We start from the raw sequence: 21,339 nt of genomic DNA, 5'->3' as shown, positions 1-21,339 counted from the left end.
TGTCTGCAGATTACTCTCACGGCATCTCTCTGGTGACCCCGCTGTCGGGCTCGGAGAAGAGGCAGGCGCTGCACTTCTGCGCGCTGGGCTCGGACGAGATGCAGAAGTTCGTGGAGGACCTGCAAGAGTCGATTGCGGAGGTGACCGAGCTGGAGCAGCTCCGGATAGAGTGTAAGACAGGGCCCAGCACCCCGGGGGGGGGGGCAGCACCCAGCTCACCCTTCTGGGCGCAGGCACAGAGAGATGGGTGACCCGCCTGGGTGACACAGTGACCCCGGCCCTGACAGCTTCCCCGCTGTCCCCTGCCTCCCCCTCCCTCGTGCAGGCCACACTGGCTGCCCCCCCCTACTGTGCCGGCTCTGCTGCCTGCAGGGGGGCCTCCTGGGCTTCCCTGCCGCCTGGGCCAGCCTCCACTCCCAATCCTCTCACTGTTGGCCTCCTCAATGAGCAGGGATTCACTGTGGGTCAGGAACCTAAAGGAGGGAGGGAGAGAGAGGAGCTGAGGACCACTCCCTGCGGGAGTCCCTCCTCTCCCTCCTCCCCTGCTCCTCCCACCCCCCTCTCCCTCCTCCCCGGCCTCTGCATGGCGGAGTCCAGGGCTCTTGCGTTCATAGCCTCTCCATCCTCAGGGGAGCTGGAAAGGCAGCAGGGGACCAAAACTCTGTCCTTCAAGGCCGGGGGTTCGGGTGCTCAGCCCAAGCAAGGACCCTCCCCAGGTGAGCCTGCATGCCCAGCCTGGCCACAAAGAGCCCCGTGGCCGTCCTCCCCCCGGGGACTTGAGCTCAGGGCCTGTGCTCCCCGCCAGACCGTGCGCCACCAGTTGAGCCAGGGCTCCAGGAGTCCACAGGGGATTCGTCTGCCCCGGCTGGCTTTGAACCTCAGCCCCGGGATCTCAGCCTCCCGAGTAGCTGGGATTACAGGCGGGAGCTACCATGCCCTCCCGGCTCTCATTTCCAACCCATCGTCCAGCCCGAGCCACGGAGAGGAGCAATGACCAGGCTCCTGGAGGGGGAGGGAGGGGCTTGAGCTGGCAGACGGGTGTGGGCTCGTCGGGTCCCTGTCCCCCACAGCTGGCCCCGACGCCAGACCCAGGGCAGACAGACAGAAGCACAGGGGATGCTCAGGGCAGCCAGGAGGTGCCAATGGCCTGGGGCTCCTTCCCTATGTGGAAAGCCTCACTGTCCAGTCACCCAGTGCTGCCCTCTGGCCTGACCTCAGCCAGCCCTGGTCTACACCCTAGAGTCAGCGTCTGGCCAAAAGCCACACAGCTGAGCGATCACCCAGGCCTGTGTCCCTCTGGGGGAGCCAGGTGACCCCCCCAGAGTCCATGCCCAGGCTGGCTCCCTGCAGGGGTGCAGGCAGGGGAAGGGGGAGGCAACCAAGCCCGAACCAGCCTTGTGCTGTTTGTGTTCAAAGCCAAGAGGGAACCAGCGAGCGGGGAGAAGCCGGTGGTGGCGGTGGCGGCGGCCGAGAGCCCCGGGGAGGTAAGTGAGACCTGGTGGCGTCCAGGTGAGTGACTCTGCGCCCCCCCCCCGGCTTCCTTCCTTCTCACCGTCTCTGTTGTTTCTCTTCTCAGGTTTTAATCAGTGCCTCCCCAGCCCGAATCACCATTTTACCAATTTCAAGAGATACAATTAAAAGTTACAGCTAGCCCGGGTAATGCCATCTCCCGGCGCCCAGTTAACTCATGGCACCGCCTGCCGCTCTCCAGCCTGCCCACCCCACCCCGCCACCCTCCAGGGCGGAGACCCGGGGAGATGCAGCCCCCCCTCCCCGCACCCCCTAACCCTCCCTTCCTCCCTCCCTCCGGGCTCCCCTCATACCCACCTCCCCTGCAGACCGCAGAACCTCTCATATCCCCACAGAGGAAACCTGGCTCTCGTCTCCCCCAAGTCCAGTCCCTCATGGCAAAGTGGAGAGCTGGGGCACAGGCAGGGGGGCGAGGAGCAAGAGGCCGTCCCCCAAAAGCCAGCCTTTAGGGCTGCTGGTGGTTAGAAGCCAGTCAGGGGGCAGCAGGGAGGCAGTCCTGATAAATTCCCACCGGTGTGGCTCCCTCCGTCCTCTGCTCCCCCCTTGAGGGGTCCCCCCATCCTTGGCTGCCAGGCCTGGGGATCCCCAGTTGTTTCAGAGACAGTCCCCCGCCCTCTTGGAAGGAGCCTCAGGTGCAAAGGCCCTGAGGCCGGCTGTGTCCCTGTGCCCCAATCCCACACTGTGTGTGTGTGTGTGTGTGTGTGTGTGTGTGTGTGTGTGTGTGTGCAGGAGCCCCCCCCCCACCCAACCAGCTCCTTCCGGACCCAGCCTCTGTCACCCCCATGACACCCGCTTCCTGCCACCCAGGCTGTGGGCCTCCCAGCCGGCTCCTGCTCTACCTCCTCCCTGCTCCTCCTCCTCCTCCTCCTCCTCCCCCTCCAGCCGGTGCTTCTCCATCTCTGAGCTGTCCTAACTCTGCTACTCATGCCTACCCGTGTGTCTTTCATTCTTCCTTCCTTTCTCGGTAGGGAGGTAAAACAGAGGGGGGCGGGGGGGGGAGACAAGGGCCCAGGTGGGCGACAACCGGGTGAAGAAGGCTGGGGAGAGAAAATCAGCCCCTCTCCATGCTGCTCATGGCCGGGGGGAAGGGGGGGAAACTGAGGGACAGACAAAGACCTGGCGGGAGCGGGGGGGGGGGGAACCAGAGAGAGGGGGCCGAGGAAAGGGGTTCAAGGCTCTTGGTTACTTTGGGCCTGGGCCCAATCCCAGTCCTGCGGTGTCCGTGCCCCCTCTACCCTGCATAGGGGGCTTAGCCTCAGTTTCCCCTTTTTCTGCCTTGCCCAATGGAGACGCAGGAGGCGTAGGCAGCTAGGAGAGGGCGGGGGCGGGGGGATAGGGCGGGGATAAGGCATCCAATCCTACTTCCAGCACCTTCCAGGCGCTCTTCTGTCATGTCCTCCGTCAAGATGACCAGAGGAGGCCAGCCAAGAGCCCCCCCCCCCCCGCCTAGCACACCAGAGACCCGTGGGGACTGGGAAGGAAGGAGGCGCCGGTCTGTCTCCGGGGGGTCCACCCTCGCTGAGTGGGGGGCTCAGGGCAGCCAGCCCGGGCGGGAGCTGGTGTGTAACATTTCACGCTTCTCTGGCTGTTTCTAAACTAGGTATCAATTCACAACAGGCCCCAAACGTCGCATTGCAAATCCGGGCTGGGGGCCGAGAGGGGAGCCCCAGCGCCATCGCCGCCTCCCACGCCAACGCCGCCGCCAGACCTGCAGCCTAGCCCCCCGAGGGAGCGGCCCCCGCCCCCGCCGCCGGGCACCCTGGTCCAGTGCCAGCAAATTGTCAAGGTCATCGTCCTGGACAAACCCTGCCTGGCCCGCATGGAGCCCCTGCTGAGCCAAGCGCTGTCCTGCTACACCTCCTCCTCCTCCTCGGATTCCTGTGTCTCCACGGCCCTGGGGGACCCGGCCTCCCCGGGGAAGGTCACCCACCAGCCTCCGCTGCCCCCACCCCCGCCCCCCTACAACCACCCCCACCAGTTCTGCCCCCCCGGCTCCCTGATGCTCAGGCGGAGATATTCCAGCGGCTCCCGGAGTCTGGTGTAGACACGTCTGTCTGTCTGTCTTCCTGGCCACTTTGGGGGAGGGGTGTCAGGTGCCCCCCCCCCCTGCTGCTTCCCCAGCCTGACCCCGTGGCTTGCTGATCACGGTCACTTTGGAAAGATCGTCCCAGCCGACCCACCCTTCTCTCACTCTGCCTCCCCCTCCTCTTTTCCCCCCCCACACCCCAGCTGGACCACGGGACTGGAGAAAAGTGGAGCTGAGGGGCGGGCCTGGGGTCTGACCCTGCCCAGGGTTTGAAGAAGATGGAAGGGAGGGAGAAAGGCTGAAGGTGGGCTGAGTGAAACAGGCTCCTCCTGGCCAGCTGGAAGGGCGGAGGGGTGGCAGGTACAAGGAGGGGTCTTCCTCTGTCCTGACCCCATCCTGACCTCGTGTCCCCAGCCTTCTCCTGAGCGTCCCAGGCTGAATGCAGCTCCGTCCAGCAGGGCTGTGGGCCTCCATGCCACATTTCCAGAAAGCTCTTGGTAAACATGTCTCTCAGCTCCCCAGCGCTGGGCAGCGCCAGAGCCAGGTGCACACAGGGGCGTGCCCAGAAACAGGTGACAGGTCACTGGCTTCCTGGGGGACTGACCGGTCCCATCCATGGCTCTGAGGCCTCCAGAAAGGGGGTGCAGACAGGCTAGAGAAGTGGGGCTCCACCTGAGTCTCCGCCTCCCCCGAGCCCCTCAAGAAGGCTCAACCCCACCTTCAGCTAGGTGGACCGTCTCTGGGCCCAGACTCCCAGGCCCCAGGGCCATGACCCAGCCCCATCTCAGCCGCCTCAGGAAGGGTTTGTCACAAGCCTGGCTGGCCTCCTGGGTCCGTGCCAACAGCTATGTCATCCTTAGCCGTCCTCCCACGTGGCACCATCTCTGAAGCCCTCAGCAGGAGGGGGCCATCCTTAGTGCATCTGAAGCAGGCTGGCTTTTCTCCTTCAGGCCTGAGCCGACGGGAGGCACAGAGCTGTCAGCACAGCTGGATGACCTCGGCACGCGTGTGTGTGTGTGTGTGTGTGTGTGTGTGTGTGTGTGTGACCCAGACGTCATCGTGATGTCACCCGGGGTTTATTTCTGGCCCTGCCTTTGGCAGCCAGGCTCTGGTAACTTCCAGCCAATTTGCTGGCTCCCCTCGCTCCTAGCCCCTGTCTTCTTCCTGGCACAGGCTCTGCCAGGTCTCCTTCTGTCCCTCAGAGCCCCTTGGAGTGGAATGGCTGACAGACAGAGGCGGGGTCTGACGCCTCGCCGCCCTTGGCGAGGCCGGGTGCAGGGACAGGCGTGGATGGGTTTGAAGAAGGGATTGAACAGAGACTGAAAATCATGGAGAGGACAGTCAGCTTGTGAGGAATGGAGGAAAGAGACGAGTGATGAGAAGGCTGAGGGAGGAGCCACGGAGTCCCCGTGCTCAGAAGCTTTGTCCCCTCTCGTCCCCTGTGCACCTCGGGCTCTGAGCTGACCAGGCGCCCTCCCTGCCCTCCCCTCCCACTCGTGAGCGGCCTGGCTTACCAGAGGCGCCCAGCACAGGTCATAAGGCTCTAGAGGACCCCACGCCTGGCTTGAGCTGCTTCCCCAGACAGGGGCTGGCCCCGGGTGGCAGCAGGGTGTCCCTGCCGGGGAAGAGGAGGGGAGAGGGAGTCTCAGAACCCCTGAGAACCAGGAAGCAGGCCATCAAGACGCAGCTGGCCCTCCTTCCTCACGGCCCCCCGGGAGAAGCCGCAATGCTCCTCCTCTGGGACTTTCCTGCTGAGATCAGCCAGCACGCTAAGGCTGGGGGACCCTTCTCTGTCCCTGTCCCCAGAGACCTGAGCAAAGCGTCTCATTCCTTCCCTCTGAGAGGCCTGGGACGCTGGGCTTCCTGCTCCCCCAAGTTTAAGAGGGCAGTGGACGGATCCCCCACAGACCCCAGATGCCCCGAGACAGCGCCCCGCCTCCGCTCTCTAGGGGACCTGAGCCCCTTTCTCCTGGTAACTCGAGGACCCAGCTAATCTGGGGCCAGGTCCCTCTCCGTCTGAAGCAGAGCCTGTCCCGGAAGCCTGTCTGTCTGTGTGCCAAGGTGTCTTTCTCCCACGGGGCCTGTCCCCCCGCCCCAAGTCCCCAGGCCTTCCACATGGCCTGTGCTCCCGGTAGATGACCTCCATGGCTACCCCTCCCTCCGTCTGTCCGTCTGTCCATCCATCCCCAAGTCCCTCTGCAGTTTCTTCTTGCTGTCCCCGCTAGGGAAAGCCAGCCAGGGTGGCCATGCCCAGACACTAAAATCCAAATGGCAAATATTTTGTAAACAGAAATAGCCCAGAGGTATTTTATCTGTTCAATTCATAGAGTTTTAGAGATTATATTGAAATATGTCACTTGAGCAGAGGGTGTGGTGGTGGTTTATGTCCGCGTGATCGGGGCATCGACCAGCCAGGGAATGGGGCTGTGTCCCTCGATGCCACACCGTCGGAACTCTTTATCCCCAGGAGAGCTCATGTCTTAGGATGCCAATAAAAAAGCTGGGGTACAGAGCAGGGAACAACCAGCCACTTGGGGTGCAGGGATGGGAAAATACCCTATAGGTCCAGCCTCCCTCCACGCCCCAGCACACGTACACACACACACACACACACACACACACACACACACACACACACACACACACACACGTCAGGAGAGGGCAGAGGACACTGGAGTCACTCCCTGGAAGCCCGGGGCCCAGATGTGGTGGCCTGCAGTGATTTTCACTGGGTATCAATTCCCGGAGTCAGAAGCCTGACCCAGGGTGGCAGGTCAGCCCAGGGCCGCAGGCACTCACAGAAGGGCAGAGGGACAAGGCCGAGCAGAGCATCTGAGCCTTGTCTCCTGAGCCTCCCACGGGCCCAGGTCTGCCGGGCTGGGGAAGGGCAAAGATGGGAGAGGGAGCTGGAGACCTGGGTGTGTCCCTCCACGATGGCCGCTTTCTCTTGGCAAGGGGCCAGGGCTGCCGGGCCCATGGTGGCCCTGCAGGTGGCCTGATCATCCAGACGGCGCCAGCCTTTCTCGGGCAGGGTTCCCGCATCCTCAGAAGTAAAAGGAAGTGGGTGCTTTCCCCGTGGGAAATTCCAGAAGCATCGGAGGTCAGCAAGGCCCAGCCCCATCCTGGGAATTCTCTGACCCCACACACAGAGCCGGCGCCCGCGCAAGCCACCAAGAGAATGCTGAGCGGTCCAGGCTTGGCGCCAACAGCGCCCCACAGCTGTGTGGGGTACATGGTGACGCCGTGCCGGCAGCTCTCGGAGGACAGCTCTGTGCTCTGAAAGCCTCTGGAAGTCCAGAGTCTGGAGGACGCCGGGGGTCAGGGGGACCAGGAAGGGGTCCTGGTTTCTGGTTGAGAGCCCCGACTGCAACCACACACCCCGAGTGGGCAACTTCAACGCGGCAGGCAGGAGCTGGACCCTCGCGCTCTACCACTTGAGCCACGGCACCACTTCTGGCTTTTTCTGAGTGGTTCATTGGAGATAAGAATCTCACAGACTTTTCTGCCCGGGCTGGCTTTGAACCAGGATCCTCTCATCTCCGCCTCCTGAGTGGCTGGATGGCAGGTGTGAGGCACGGTGCCCCGCAGCCCTGGGGTTGTGAGGGGCAGGCGGGGCACATGCCGTGGCTCACACTGGCCGCTCTCCAGGACAGCCCTGCAGGGAAATCACCCCCGGTTTCCTCTGGGGTAACCCGGGAACGTCGCAGGGTGGGGCCTTGGCCGGGACCCTGTGGAGAGAGGTACTTGGTGGCACCAGAGCAGAGGGCACCTGCCCTGACCTCTGCTCGCTCGCGGCCTCATCAGGCACTCAGGCCTGCCTCTTTGGGGAGCCAGAAACAAGACGCTGCCAGCCCATCACCCACCTCCATGGGCGGGGGGCTCACGTTTCCCACTCACCTCACACCCGCCCTGTCCTCTGACCCTCGGGCCTGGCCGGCTGGGCAGCAGCAGGGCCTGGCAGGGGTCAGCAGAAAGGTGCCTCTCCAGGGGACGGGGTTGGGAGAGGAGGGACCAAACCCAGGGACAAAGGAGGGGGAGGTCCCGAGGCCAGGCAGAGCCTCAGCCCCAGCTTAGAGGCAGGGAGATGAAACAAGGGATCAGAAATGGAGGCAGGGGCAGGGGGCAGGGGACAGGGGACAGGGGACAGGGGACAGGGGACAGGGGGCAGGGGGCAGGGGGCCAGGGAGCAGGGGGGCAAGGGGCAGGGGGGCAGGGGGACAGGGGACAGGGGGCAGGGGGCGGAGGAGCAGGGGGCAGGGGGTCAGGGGATAGGGAGCAGGGGTCAGGGGGTGGGGGCAGGGGGTCAGGAGGCAAGGAGCAGGGGACATGGGGGGAGGGGGGTGGGGGGAAGGGAGCAGGGAGCAGGGGACAGTGGGGCAGGGGGACAGGGGACAGGGGGCAAGGGGACAGGGGACGGGGGGAGGGGGACAGGAGGGTAGGGCCAAAACTGGTCCCAGCAGGAAAATTCCGTCCTAGAGGGGACTAGGGGCTCAGGAGATGGGGAGGAGGGGCCGGAACATTGCTTGCCCTCCCTCTTTCCCTCCCTCCCTCCCTCCCCTGCAGGTTTCCCTAGGGAGCCAGGCAGTTCCCCTCACCTCTCAGGACCCCCTGCTCCCATGACCCCAAGTCTGGCTCTAGGAAAGTTGGGAAGCAGCCATGCTCAGGGCAGGAGATGACCTCGTACGATGTTGTTTCAGATGCTCCCGAAAAACCTGCCTCGTCCCCTCCCCAAGGAACCCCCCCAGTCCTCCTGACCCCCCCAGGCTCTGTAGCCCTCCCCACAGGGCCCACCTGCGAGCAGACCCCAAGGTTATGGCAGTGGCCCCATTTTACCACAAAAGAGACAGATGGGCAGGCTCACGGGTAGAGCGCCAGCTAGTCAGGAAGCCCAGATGCGGGCCGTCATGGCTCCTCTGGAGAGACAAGAGCGTCACTCTGAAGACCAGCACACAGGACGGCAGAGACTACAGAGGAACCCTTCATATGGCAAACACCATGTTACCAAACCAAAAATCCCAATAACCAAAACCCACTCAAGAACGGACAGAGCTGGGCGCGGGCAGATCCCTGCAGCCCCAGCGCTCGGCCTGCGGTGACACAGCAGCGTCCCATTCACCGTCAGGAGAGAGAAAAAGAAAAGGCATTCTCAAGTTCCTTCATCCATCCACGCATCCATTGTTGGGAGGTCCTGAGGTTTGAACTCGGGGCCTTGCGCTTGGTACACTGAGTCACACCCCACATGGAAATGTTACTCTTGATTTTTAAAAGCTATAATAGTAAAACCACCGGGACAGAGCCCAGGCCTCGAATCCAAGCGCCGGGACTGACAAAACAAAACGCAGCCACGTTGGAACAGAAGAAAATGTCACCACTGACAACATCTACCAACATGACGCTTGGGGGGGATTCGAGGTGGCCCCGCTGAGGCTCCCCGGGGTCTCTTCCAGGAGCTCCGGCCTCCTGACAGCCTCAGCCCCGGTCAGGTAACACCACAGACCAAAGTGGACCGAACAGATTCACGAGCAGCCATGAAGCGCCCTCCGCCACATCACCCTTGAGCACATAAAAGGGAGTCTGCGCACATGGAAGAAACCTGAAAATCAGGCCACCGTGGAATTGAACTGGAACTCAACCGCGAGGCTTGCAAGAGAAACCATTCAAACACTCAGAGGCGGTGGAACGATAACGCGGGTCGCTGGAGAAATGAGAGGAAATAGAAACGTTTCTGGAAACTCACAAAAATGAAAACACAGCTTACCAGAACCTTTGGAACCCAGCAAAGGGAGGGCTGGGAGGAAAATTTACAGCCATGAGTGCCTACTTAAAACAAAAGGCCAGAAAACCTTCCAAGAAACGGCCTTATGATACAATTCAAATTTCTAGAAAACCAGGCCCAGAATTAGTAGAGATAATAAAGAAGTAATAGGGATTAAGACAGAAATTAACAATTGGGCCAAAAAAAAAAAAAACCTTAATACAAAGAATCAGTATAATGAAAAGTTGTTCTTTGAAATAAATAAATGAGATTGACAAACCCCCTCTATAACTTGACCAAAAGGAGGAGAAAAAGAGATTCAAATCAAAAGTAGAAGTAAAAAAGGAAATGTAATCACAAATACCAGAGAAATCATAAGACTCAGGAGAGAATGCTTTGAAACACATAGCCTCAAACAAAACGGAGACAGGAGACAAAATGGATTCGTGTTTAGAGACAACGTAACCAAGAGGGCTATCAACCACTTCACTGGATCTGGAATAAGCGATGAGGTTGAAGCAATAGCAGACTTAGAAAAGAGCAGGCGGGGCGGCCTGGTGGGTCAGGCCTGTAACCCCAGCTACGCAGGGGGCTCAGATCCGAGGACCACAGCCTGGGCGGGAAAGTCTGTGAAACTCTTTATCTCCCATAAACTACTCGGAAGACGTCAGAAGTGGCGCTGTGGCTTAAGTGGTAGAGGATTATAGCCTTGAGTCCAAAAGAGGCTCAGGGACAGTGCCCAGGCCCTGAGTTTAAGCCCCAGGACAAGCGCAACACACACACACACACACACGCACGCACACACACGCATGCACGCACGCACGCACGCACACACACGCACACACACACATGCACGCACGCACGCACGCACGCACACGCACGCACGCATGCACACACACACACATATACGCACACATATCTTTGTATATAATTATATATTTGGATAGACATAGAACACAGTTCTGACTAAAGGATTAGGAGGAGAGGGGACAGGGAGAGGGAAGGAGGGAGAGGGTGGGTAATTTACATCTGACCATGATAAGGAAGGTGGGGGGGAGTACGGCTGTGCTGGGGGGCGAGATGGGTTAGAACACGCGAGATTGTAATTATGTCACAACCGCTCCCCCCCCCATAAGAGAAGACGTGTAGAGGTGAGGACAGGTGCCGGGTCTGTGGTTCGGAGCCGCCACGTGCAGAGAGGCCCGGGCGGGGTGCCCAGGGTCTCCAGAGGCCGTCTCCCAGGGCTACAAGTGGGTCTCCTTTTCCTGAGCCACACGTCCCTTCTTGGCTGCGCCCCCCTCCGAGTGGGGGTGCTGCGGCAGGCTGGGGTCCGGTGTGACCAGATGCCGGAGGCGCTGCAGAGGAAGGCAGTGGGGGGGTGAGGGGCGGCGGCTGGTCCTTCTCCTTCTCAGCTCAGAGCCCGGGCTCTGGGGCCCAGGGTGGGACCCCTGTACAACCTCAGGCACCTGCCCTCACCCCTTCCTCCACTCCTCACCCCAGGTCCCGGCCTGGCCCGGCATTACTGAGCAGTGTTCATGGCCACCACCCTCTGGCCAGAGGGAGAATTGCAGAGGTGATGGCCGGAGCCACACCCACCTTTTTGGGACCCTCTGGTGGCAGCAGGCTTGCCGGTGAGCAGATGGAAAGATGGGGACAGGACATCTAACGGTATCTAAGCAGCCAGACCCTATGCTCACCACCTTTTTGGTTTTTTTATTCCCCTTTGGTTTTTTACAGTTGTGGGATTGGAACTCGGGGCCTGGGCGCCGACCTTGACCTTTGTTTTGTTCAAGGCCGGCCCTCTACCGCGTTGAGCCACAGCGCCACTTCCTGTTTTCTGGTGGTGCATTGGAGATCAGAGACTCAGGGGCTTCCCTGCCTGGGCTGGCTCTGAACCGCGATCCTCCGACCTCAGCCGCCTGAGCCGCTAGGGTGACAGGCGGGAGCCACCGGCGTCTGTCTGGCACGTGTAGGGTCTCATTTTATATCTCAACCAGCCTGGGCTGCCAAGCCAGGGTGCTGGGGGGGTAAGACACTGCGCCCGCCACCGCGCTTCTGTAGCTGGCATGGAGGGCATGTGCCATCGCCCCCCAGGTTGGCCTTGAGCTACGAGTGTGTGTGTGTGTGTGTGTGTGTGTGTGTGTGTGTGTGTGCAGGACATCACCCAGCCTGCCTCTTTACCTTCCTGAAGGGACCCTGGGCCCTCAGCAGGTTGATAATGGCGAAGAGAGGGACGCAGGCCATGGAGGACAGAGCCAGCAGCCAGCCGATGCAGTAGCCCCAGGGCGGGTACACGTACACGTTGTTGTAGGTCAGAGGCGTAAACTTGCTCAGGGAGAAGAGGAAGATGGCCTGGATGGTGGAGGAAGCTGGGGATGAGGGCATCCCGCCCCGCTGCTCCCCGCCACAGCCCAGGGCAAGTCAGGCTCCGGGAGGGAGAGTGAGGAGGGGCAGAGCGGGGCGGAGCGGGGCGGGGCGGCTCCAGGCTGGCGGGCAGGAGCAGAGGCGGAACTGGGGTTGGGGTCCTCGGGGGAAGGGCAGGCGGCCGGGCTGCGTACCAGGCAGAGTCCTGGCGTCAGGAAGAGCCAGGAGATCTTCACCAGGGGCCACGGTCGGTAGCCGATCATGGCCTCCACGTTGTCATAGAAACGGTCGGCCCCTGGTGGGGGGGAGGCAGAGGATGAGGAGCAGAGGAGGGTGCGGCCCCCCATCCTGGGGTGGGGGGAGGGGACTCACCATACACCCAGCCAATGCAGATCACTTCAAACACGGAGAGGAAGAGCAGGCAGATGCCGCTGCACGCGTAATAGTCGAACAGCTGGAAGATGTACATCCCGCCCTGGGAGGGGGAGCGGGGGGGGGGGCAGTGAGGGCCAGGCGGGGGGGGGCACTGCTGCGGTGAGGGTCCCCGGCCACAGTCCTCTCTCCCCCAGGGGGCAAAGGTGAGGCACAAATGGCCACAAGCTTCCTTTGGTGACCAGCGAGGCCGTCTACCTGAGACAGCTAGAGACACGGGACCAGCACCCCAGGGGTCGTTAGACCCAGGCTGGAGCCTCTCGGGGCCGGAAAGCAACGTCAGCTCCAGCCTCTGCTGGTCCCTGTGCTCAGAAACTCCGCCATGGCGGCCTGGCGCCAGCCTGGTTCCCGGCACTGATCCCGGCTAGACGGGGCGGGCTCGCCCCCCCCACGGCCATCCGTAGGGCCTTCTCCCCCGGACCCCCTCACCTCGGTGACCAGCAGGAGCCCGACGAGGTAGCACAGGACGGCGATGGCCAGGATGACGAGCTCGCGCCGGCCGCGCCGCCTCAGCTGCCCGGGAAACATGTCTAGGAAGGCAGTCACCAGGCATTCCATGCACACGAACTGTGGGCCGGGGCGGGTGAGGCGCTGTGCACCACGGGGGGCGGGGGGAGGCGGGGAGGGCCGGGCCGGGGTGCTGTACCTGGCTGTCCAGCCCCAGGAAAATGAGCATGAGGAAGAAGAGGCAGGACCACAGCTGGGACAGGGGCATCATGGTGATGGCCTTGGGAAAGGCGATGAAGGCCAGCCCGGGGCCTGCCAAGCACACGGCACAGCCATGGGCTTGAGCACCGCCGAGGAGCCCTTCCTCTCCCCCAGCCCTCTGGGGGCACATGCGTGTGTGTGGCATGGGGTGGTTCAGGACGATGCAGTGAATCCTTTGATTCCTTAGCTCTTTCCTGGACAGCAAGTTAGTCACCATTCTTCCATCCCTTCATTCATCCAAATCATCCATGCACATACGTATTCATCCATCCACCCACCTGCCCATCCATCCATCCACCCACCCATCCATCCATCCATCCATCCACCCACCCACCCATCCATCACCCATCAATCCATCCATCCATCCATCATCCATCCATCCATCCACCCACCCACCCACCCATCCATCCATACACCCACCCACCCATCCATCCATCCATCCATCCACCCACCCACCCACCCACCCACCCACCCACCCACCCATCCATCCGCCCACCCACCCACCCACCCATCCATCCATCCACCCATCAATCCATCCACCCATCCATCCATCCATCCACCCACCCACCCACCCATCCATCCATCCATCCACCCACCCATCCATCCATCCACCTACCCACCCATCCATCCATCCATCCACCTACCCACCCATCCATCCATCCACCCATCCATCCATACATACATCCATCCACCCGTCCACCCACCCATCCATCCATCCATCCATCCATCCACCCACCCACCCACCCACCCACCCATCCATCCATCCACCCACCCATCCACCCATCTATCCATCCACCCACCTACCCATCCACCCACCCATCCATCCATCCATCCATCCATCCACCCACCCATCCACCCACCCACCCATCCACCCACTCACCCATCCATTCATCCATCCATCCATCCATCCACCCACCCACCCACCCACCCATCCATCCACCCACCCACCCACCCATCCATCCATCCATCCACCCACCCACCCACCCATCCATCCATCCATCCACCCACCCATCCATCCATCCACCTACCCACCCATCCATCCATCCATCCATCCACCTACCCACCCATCCACCCACTCACCCATCCATTCATCCATCCACCCATCCATCCACCCACCCATCCACCCACCCACCCATCCACCCACTCACCCATCCATTCATCCATCCATCCACCCACCCATCCACCCGTCCACCCACCCATCCACCCGTCCATCCATCCATCCATCCACTCATCCATCCATCCATCCATCCATCCATCCATCCATCCATCCACCAATCCATCCATCCATCCATCTACTCATCCACCCATCTATCCACCCATCCATCCATTCATTCATCTATCCACCCATCCACCCACCCATCTACCCATCTATCTACTCATTCACCCACCCATCCACCCAACCACCCATCTATCCATCCATCCATCCATCCACCCACCCATCCATCTACTCATTCACCCACCCATCCACCCAACCACCCATCTATCTATCCATCCACCCATCCACCTACTCATTCACCCACCCATTCACCCATCTATCCATCCATCCACCCATGCACCTACTCATTCACCCACCCATCCACCCAACCACCCATCTATCCATCCATCCACCCATCCACCCACCCATCCACCCACCCATCCACCCATCCATCCAACAATCTATCCATCCATCATCTAACCATCTACTATCCATTTATCCATCCATCCATCCATCCATCCACCCATCTACCCATCCATCCATCCATCCATCCATCCACCCATCTGTTCTTCATAAATACATGCACTACATGCATGTAAGTGTTAATCTCTCCCTCCCTCCCTCCCTCCCTCCCTCGCCTGCTTTGTATCCCACACTGCCTGCCCCTGACACTGAAAGGGTCCCATCTCCCTGGCTCCGGTTCCTCCTAGGGTCTCTGCAGGAGGGCTGCTTCCCCGAGGCAGGCAGGTCACTCACCTGACTCGGCCACCTCGGAAATGGGCACCCCTTGTTCTTGGGACATGAAACCCAGGATGGAGAAGACCACAAAGCCTGCCATGAAGCTGGTGGCGCTGTTCAGGAAGCAGAGGGCGATGGAGTCCCTGTGGGGGAGGGGGGGAAGAGAGGGAGGAGAGGAGGAGGGGGGGTGTGGGAGAGGGAAGAAGGAGGGAGAAATGGAGCCGCAGCGTCCTGGGTGCAGGTTGGTGGGTCTTGGCCCCCGCAACCCCGGCCCCCGGCCCTGGCGTCCCACCCCCTCGGGCAGGGAGAGCCGCCCTCACCTGTAGCAGTTGTTGTGGTACTTGTTGTAGCTTCCCAGGGCCGTCAGACACCCTTGGCCGATGGCGAAGGAGAAGAAGATCTGTGTGCCCGCATCCATCCACACCTGCGCAAGAGCCCCAGGATGTGGCAGGAGGGACAGGAGGGAGCGGGCGGGGCCCAGACTCGCCAGTCCACCCTCTGTGCTCCTGCCTCAGTGCTGTGTCCCCCCTCACTGTCCCATCCTCAATCACTGCAGCAGCACCTGGCCCTTAATGGAACCCCAGTACATTTGTTTTGTTTTTAGTCCGTCGTGGGGCTTGAACTCTGGGCCTGGGCGCTGTCCCTGAGCTCTTCAGCTCCAGGCTACCTACCGCTCTACCCCTTGAGCCAAGCCCCACTTCCCGTTTTCTAGTGGTTCATTGGAGATCAGAGTCTCAGGTCCTTTCCTGCCCAGGCTGGCTTTGAACCTTGATCCTCAGATCTCAGCCTCCTGAGTCGCTAGGATTCCAGGCGGGAGCCAGCAGGCCTGGCTCCGTTCTGGACTCTTGTTTGTGAAGGGAAGGCTTGCAGAAGCACAGCTGGGCACAGGGCGAGGGTCCCCTGGGTCCGGTGCCCACCTGGGGGTCCTTGAGGCGGAGCAGGTCTGGCTTCAGGTAGTAGAGGACGCCGTGGGAGGCCCCGGGCAGAGTGATACCTCGCACCAGCAGCACGATCAGCATGAGGTAAGGAAAAGTAGCCGTGAAATAGACAACCTGCGGAACGGGGTGCCAAGGTCACTCCTGGTGGGGTCCCCCAGAGAGCCGGCAGGTCTGGCCCAGTCTCCCCACGTCCCAGCCAGCACCACCGGGCTCTGGCTTCAGATGCCCTGGTACCTGTAAACCCTAGCTACTCAGGAGGCTGCCGAGCTCTCAGGAGCTGGGTTCAAAGCCAGCCCGGGGAAGGAAAGTCTCTAATTCCTCACCAGAAGAGGCCCAAAGTAGAGCTTTGGATCAAGCAGTAGAGCACTGGCCTTCAGCAAAAAATAAATAAATGAAAGCTCAGGGACGGCGCCCAGGCCTGGAGTTCAAGTCCCGGGACCGGCAGATACGCAAGCATGCGTGTGCATACTCAATCCAGGCTGGCTCCCTCCTTCCCTTCCCCAGGCCCCTGTGGGGTGCCCGGGATGAGCAGGGGACCAGGCCCCCACACGGTGATGGTGATGCTCTTTCCTGGGATTAAGGGTGTTCTGAACCCTGGTACCCAGTGCCACAGCCACGCTCGGCCACTCGGCCAGGGCGTGTCCAGGAGGCAGTGGTTAGAGTGTGGCTCCTGAGAACACACACACACACACACACACACACACACACACACACACACACACACACACGCACACACACAGTGACAGACACCTGAGAGAAACCAGGGGGCAGAACAGCCGTCACCCGGCCCAACAGATCTAACCTGCCGCCCCCCGGCCGCCTGGACACAGACCCACGAGATTTCGCTTGGCTTTGCTTTGGCTGGGAATCCTACTGGAGGAGGGGGTCCCTCAGAGGGTCCCCCACCATCAGGCGTTGGCTCTGGGGACACCGAGCACAGCCCACCTTGCCCGTGGACTTGATCCCCTTCCAGATGCAGAAGTAGCAGACGACCCAGGCCAGCAGGAGACACAACGCCAGCTCCCAGCGCAGCGCCCCCAGGTGGTGGAGGCCGGAGGTGATGCCCAGCACGCGTCTCCTGGAGGGGTGGGAAACAGCACACAACCAGGTGAATGGCCCAAGGGAGCATGGCCGGGGTCACCCAGTCCCCTGGCCTCCTCCCCGCTCCTCCCTCCCCTGCACTCCCACCTGTGGTTTCAGGGCCCCTGGCTGGGGTGGGGGGGTACAGGCATCACTGTCTTTCTAACTCATCTCGGTTTCTCTGTTGTACAGAGAGATAAAGGGGGCGGAGATTTGTGGATGGTGGTGAGGGAGGCACGCAGAGTAGAGGCGTGCAGGATCGGGGGGGGGGGGAGTGTGGGGCTTGCACACTTCTGTGGTGTGTGGGGGCTCCCTCATCTCTCAGTGCTGTGGGTGAAGGCTAAGAACGCGCGTCCAGAGTCTCAGACTCGCGCCCCGGATATCCTAGCATGCACAGCTGAGGCACACGGGTGTTCTCTGCGCCGGGGGGGGGGGGGGGGGTGGGGGGTGGCAGGTGTCACCTACTCCCAGAACTCTATGACGGGCGATGTGAAGTTCTCCGAGGACGTGGCTGCAGAGTGGTTCAGAAAGTTCACGCAGAGCTCTGCGGGCACAGGGGGGGATGGGGAGAGCTCAACCCCCAAATCCCCCGATCTCAGCCTCATGACCCACGCTTTGCCTTCTGCCATCCCTAGGCCCGGGAGCTTTCTTTCGGGGTTCCTCTGCTCAGAGCGCCAGGGCTGGGCGTCGTCGGAGGGCCCCTCGCTCCAGGCGGCCAGCTCCCTCCACTGCTGTCCCTCCCCTCATCTCTCCTTCCCCTGCCCCCCTTCTCTCCCTTTGTCCCACTCCTTGGCACCCAGGCTTGGCGCATAGTAGGTGCTTAGGAAATGTTACATGGAGGAACAAGTCGTGAGGCTAGCCCTCTGCAGGGAGAGCCTGGCCCCACCACTGAGGTCCGCACCTTGGTGACGTGAGGGCGGGGGGGGGGGATCTACCTGTATTCCAGGCGTTGGTGCAGCTGGTCCAGGGCAGCTGGGAGGTGAAGGAGCTGAACAGGTAGAAGAGGGCCCAGGCGAGGATGATGATGTAGTAAATGTTCAGGTAAGACTCGATGACCACAGACGCCAGGCCAATGCCTTCCGGATTGGTGGGAGGGGCGAGGGGCAGCACAGTGCAAGAGGTCAGAGGTCAGTGGTAACGCAACCAGGGGCGGCGTGAAAGCCGCCAGCCGTGGGCTCTGGGCAAAGAGCCACTGGGGTTTTGTTGCTGACATGGATTTCCTTTCTCCTTTCCCCTCCCTTTCTTCCCCTCCTCGCTCTCCTCCCTCTCCTCCCCTCTCTCCTTGGTTTGTTTGTTTGAGACAGAGTCTCATTACGAGGCCCAAGCCAGCCTCAGAATCACTGTCCTTCTGTTTGGGCCTGGGCTGGCCTGGGCTGGCTGGCCTGCTGGGCTTAGAGGTGTGGGCTACCTGCTCGGCTCCACCGCGGCCTCTGGCCCTCCTGCCTCTCCCTGCCCCTTCTGGCCTCTTTGTGCCCAGTTCTAGAGGCTCTAGTTGGATGGGGGCTAGTCCCCTGGAAGGACCAAGAAGGGCCAGGGACTGTCTGGGAACAGTCTGGGTGCCTGTGTGCCCTGCGGGGACTCAGAGACCCCTTCAGGCCCCACACACCATCCGCTCTCTGTGGTTTTGGTGCAGTTTTCCATGCATACGGGGCCCCAGGAAGCCTGGTGATCCAGGTAGCACAGTGGAGGGAGAGTGAGGAAGGGGCCGAAAGGGCAGATGTTGCACGGGAAGGGGCGGGGCAGTGATGGGCAGATGTTGCACAGGAAGGGGCGGGATGATGATGGGCAGATGTTGCACAGGAAGGGGCGGGATGATGATGGGCAGATGTTGCACGGGAAGGGGCGGGATGACGATGGGCAGATGTTGCACAGGAAGGGGCGGGACGGTGATGGGTAGATGTTGCACAGGAAGGGGTGGGATGATGATGGGCAGATGTTGCACAGGAAGGGGCGGGATGATGATGGGCAGATGTTGCACAGGAAGGGGCGGGATGATGATGGGCAGATGTTGCACAGGAAGGGGCGGGATGATGATGGGCAGATGTTGCACGGGAAGGGGCGGGATGACGATGGGCAGATGTTGCACAGGAAGGGGCGGGACGGTGATGGGTAGATGTTGCACAGGAAGGGGTGGGATGATGATGGGCAGATGTTGCACAGGAAGGGGCAGGGCAGTGATGGGCAGATGTTGCACGGGAAGAGGCGGGATGACGACGGGCAGATGCTACACAGGAAGGGGCGGGACGACTCACCCTGGAAGAGGGGACAGATCTTCCTCCAGGCGGTGACACTCCCTTGGCTGGTGTGCTGGCCCAGGGACACCTCCAGGAAGAACACGGGGATGCCACAGCTGAAGAAGAAGATGAAGTAGGGGACGAAGAAGGCGCCTGGGGAAGGAGAGGAGGGGAGAGAAAGGAGAGAGGAGCCACAGCCTGCTCGTCTCTTGCCCTTCAGAGCACTGTCCCGGTGTCTCTTTTTGTGCTCGAGGCATGTAGGGCCTGGTTGAGCGGTGAAGGGCTTGCCTGGCACACACGGTACCCAAGATACCCCATTTCTATTTTTGTGGCGTCATTAGGCCCTTTATGATAATAACCGCAGGTTTCAAATCACAGAGCAAGAAGCTAAGTGGATGCCAGTCACGGTAAATAGAAAGTGTTGGCTGGGCATTGCTGGCTCAGGCCTTTAAGCCTAGCTGCTCAGGAGGCTGAGATCTGAGGACTGTGGTTTGAAACCAGCCTGGGCAGGAAAGTCTGAGAGATTCTTATCTCCACAGAACTACCCAGAAAAAGGCAGAAGTGGTGCTGTGGCTCAGGTGGTCGAGTGCCTAGCTTTGAGCACAAAAAGGCCTAGCGAGGGGCCGGGAGTTTGGCCTAGTGGTTAAAGTGCTTGCCTAGCATGCACGAAGACCCGGGTTTGATTCCTCGGTACCACATATATGGAAAAAGCCGGAAGTGGTGCTGAGGCTCAAGTGGTAGAGTTCTAGCCTTGAGAAAGTCCAAGGACAGTGCTCAGGCCCTGAGCTCAAGCCCAGGACTAGCAAAAATATATATATATATAACCTGAACAAAAAAAAAAAAAAAAGGCCTAGCGAGAACACCCAGACCCTGAGTTCAGGCCCTGGGACTGGCATAAATAAATAAATACACAAGTAAATACATATATATACATACGTCACTAAATAAAGTGTGCAGGAGAATCCCTAAACCCAAGGGTTTTTTTCTCCTTCTTTCCCTTCCGGGATTATTTCTGGATATTAATATTGATAATATTTACAGTATTATCTAATATGTATAATACACATTCTGCAGGAGGAATACAGAGGTTAGAATGAAGTTACGAGCCAGCCACAAGGCTGAGGGGTGGGGAACCCCGCCCCAATTCCTAGAGGAGACAACGAGGCTGGAGGTAGAGCTGGAGTCTCACCTCTAGCTCTGCGGCAGCCCGGAATGAGGGGCGCGGGCTCTAAGATGCCTCCCCAAGGGGAACTCACCTCCCCCGTTCTTGTAGCAGAGGTAAGGAAACCTCCAGACGTTGCCAAGCCCAATGATCTCCCCGGCCACGGACAGCACAAACTCCATCTTGTTGTTCCACTGGCCCCGGTCCTTGACCCGCTCTTGGCTTTTTCGGTCCCTCGTCTCTCCCTCTTCAGGGACCCAGGAGACCAGAGGAGACCCAGCCTCGGGGACTGCTACTTTCCTCTCCATTTCCATGGAGTGCACGGGGGCGGGACGAGAGAGGCCAAGGCTGGGGGACAAGGAAGGACTCGTGAACTCTGGTGTGTGTGAATCCTCCATTCTGCCCAGTCTTTGCTGTTAGCATATGGCCCCTCCTCCTCCTCCTCCTCCTCCTCCTCCTCCTCCTCCTCCTCCTCCTCCTTCTCCTCTTCCTCTTCTTTTGGTGGTGGTACCAGTGTTTGAACTTATGCTTTGCCAGGTTGGTGTTCTACCACCTGAACCATGCCTCCGACCTGCCATATCGTTTTCTTTCTCAAACTCTGCCATTTCCACCTAAAGTGTCACTCTGCTCCTGGGGTCATGAGACCCCTTCCTGTTGAGGAATCACAGCTGACCTGGTGGGATTTGCTGACCAGATGACATGCCCACCACCAGCTGGGAAGAGCTGAGACTTAGAGCAAGCCCGGGGCCTCGGGCCTGGGGCTCAGGCCTCCTTTAGATCTACCCGAGCAGCCACCATCTCCCCAGCCCCCCGCCCAGATTCTCCGAGGTCAGGACGGATGTCAAAGGGTGTGGGGGGGCTGGGGTCAGGACGGATGTCAAAGGGTGTGGGGGGGCTGCTATTTCCGTCTGTCTCGTGGGCCTGTCTCGTGTCCAGGCTGCGTCTGGAATCCCAATTCGGCTCACAAGTGGTGGGCCTGAGGCCCTGCTGCCTGTCTCCCTAGGGCAGTGCCAGGGGGAGATGCCCAGCTGTGGGGGGGGAGGCGCCCCCGCCCCTCCCCCCAGAGGGGCACTGGGGAAATGGAGTGCGCCTTCAAAGCTCTAGGGAAACACAGGGGAGTTTTTTTTATTATTATTATTATTGCTATTATTAGTATTATTAAGGAAGAGTCTGTGTT

At 60.6% G+C, this 21,339-nt stretch overlaps 2 protein-coding genes across 2 annotated transcripts in view; one reads left to right on the top strand and one right to left on the bottom strand.

Annotated features, from left to right (window-relative positions):
* Positions 1 to 3,793, top strand: part of Iqsec3 (IQ motif and Sec7 domain ArfGEF 3) — a 29,785-nt gene extending 25,992 nt beyond the window's left edge. The window contains exons 11-14 of the mRNA XM_090325304.1: positions 10 to 171; positions 630 to 716; positions 1,417 to 1,484; positions 3,131 to 3,793. Coding sequence (XP_090181430.1) covers positions 10 to 171; positions 630 to 716; positions 1,417 to 1,484; positions 3,131 to 3,574 — 761 coding nt within the window. The 3' untranslated portion in view covers positions 3,575 to 3,793. The remainder of the gene's footprint in view (positions 1 to 9; positions 172 to 629; positions 717 to 1,416; positions 1,485 to 3,130) is intronic.
* A 6,684-nt stretch (positions 3,794 to 10,477) lies between these two features.
* LOC150041950 (sodium- and chloride-dependent betaine transporter) lies at positions 10,478 to 20,483 on the bottom strand. Its single transcript, XM_090325271.1, has 14 exons — positions 20,257 to 20,483; positions 19,019 to 19,153; positions 17,702 to 17,842; positions 17,232 to 17,310; positions 16,632 to 16,764; positions 15,666 to 15,800; positions 15,069 to 15,172; positions 14,767 to 14,891; positions 12,754 to 12,866; positions 12,537 to 12,674; positions 12,048 to 12,150; positions 11,870 to 11,970; positions 11,493 to 11,663; positions 10,478 to 10,666 (listed from the first exon to the last, which is right to left on the bottom strand). Exons 1-14 carry the CDS (start codon positions 20,474 to 20,476, stop codon positions 10,556 to 10,558), a joined length of 1,809 nt encoding a protein of 602 aa, XP_090181397.1. The 5' UTR covers positions 20,477 to 20,483; the 3' UTR covers positions 10,478 to 10,555.
* Positions 20,484 to 21,339: the final 856 nt, after the last annotated feature.

Source organism: Megascapheus bottae, chromosome 37 (assembly GCF_031878675.1).
Source record: "Megascapheus bottae isolate mThoBot1 chromosome 37, mThoBot2.hap1, whole genome shotgun sequence".
In the NCBI taxonomy this organism is placed as follows: domain Eukaryota; kingdom Metazoa; phylum Chordata; class Mammalia; order Rodentia; family Geomyidae; genus Megascapheus; species Megascapheus bottae.
This window is presented reverse-complemented; position numbering and strand designations above follow the sequence as displayed.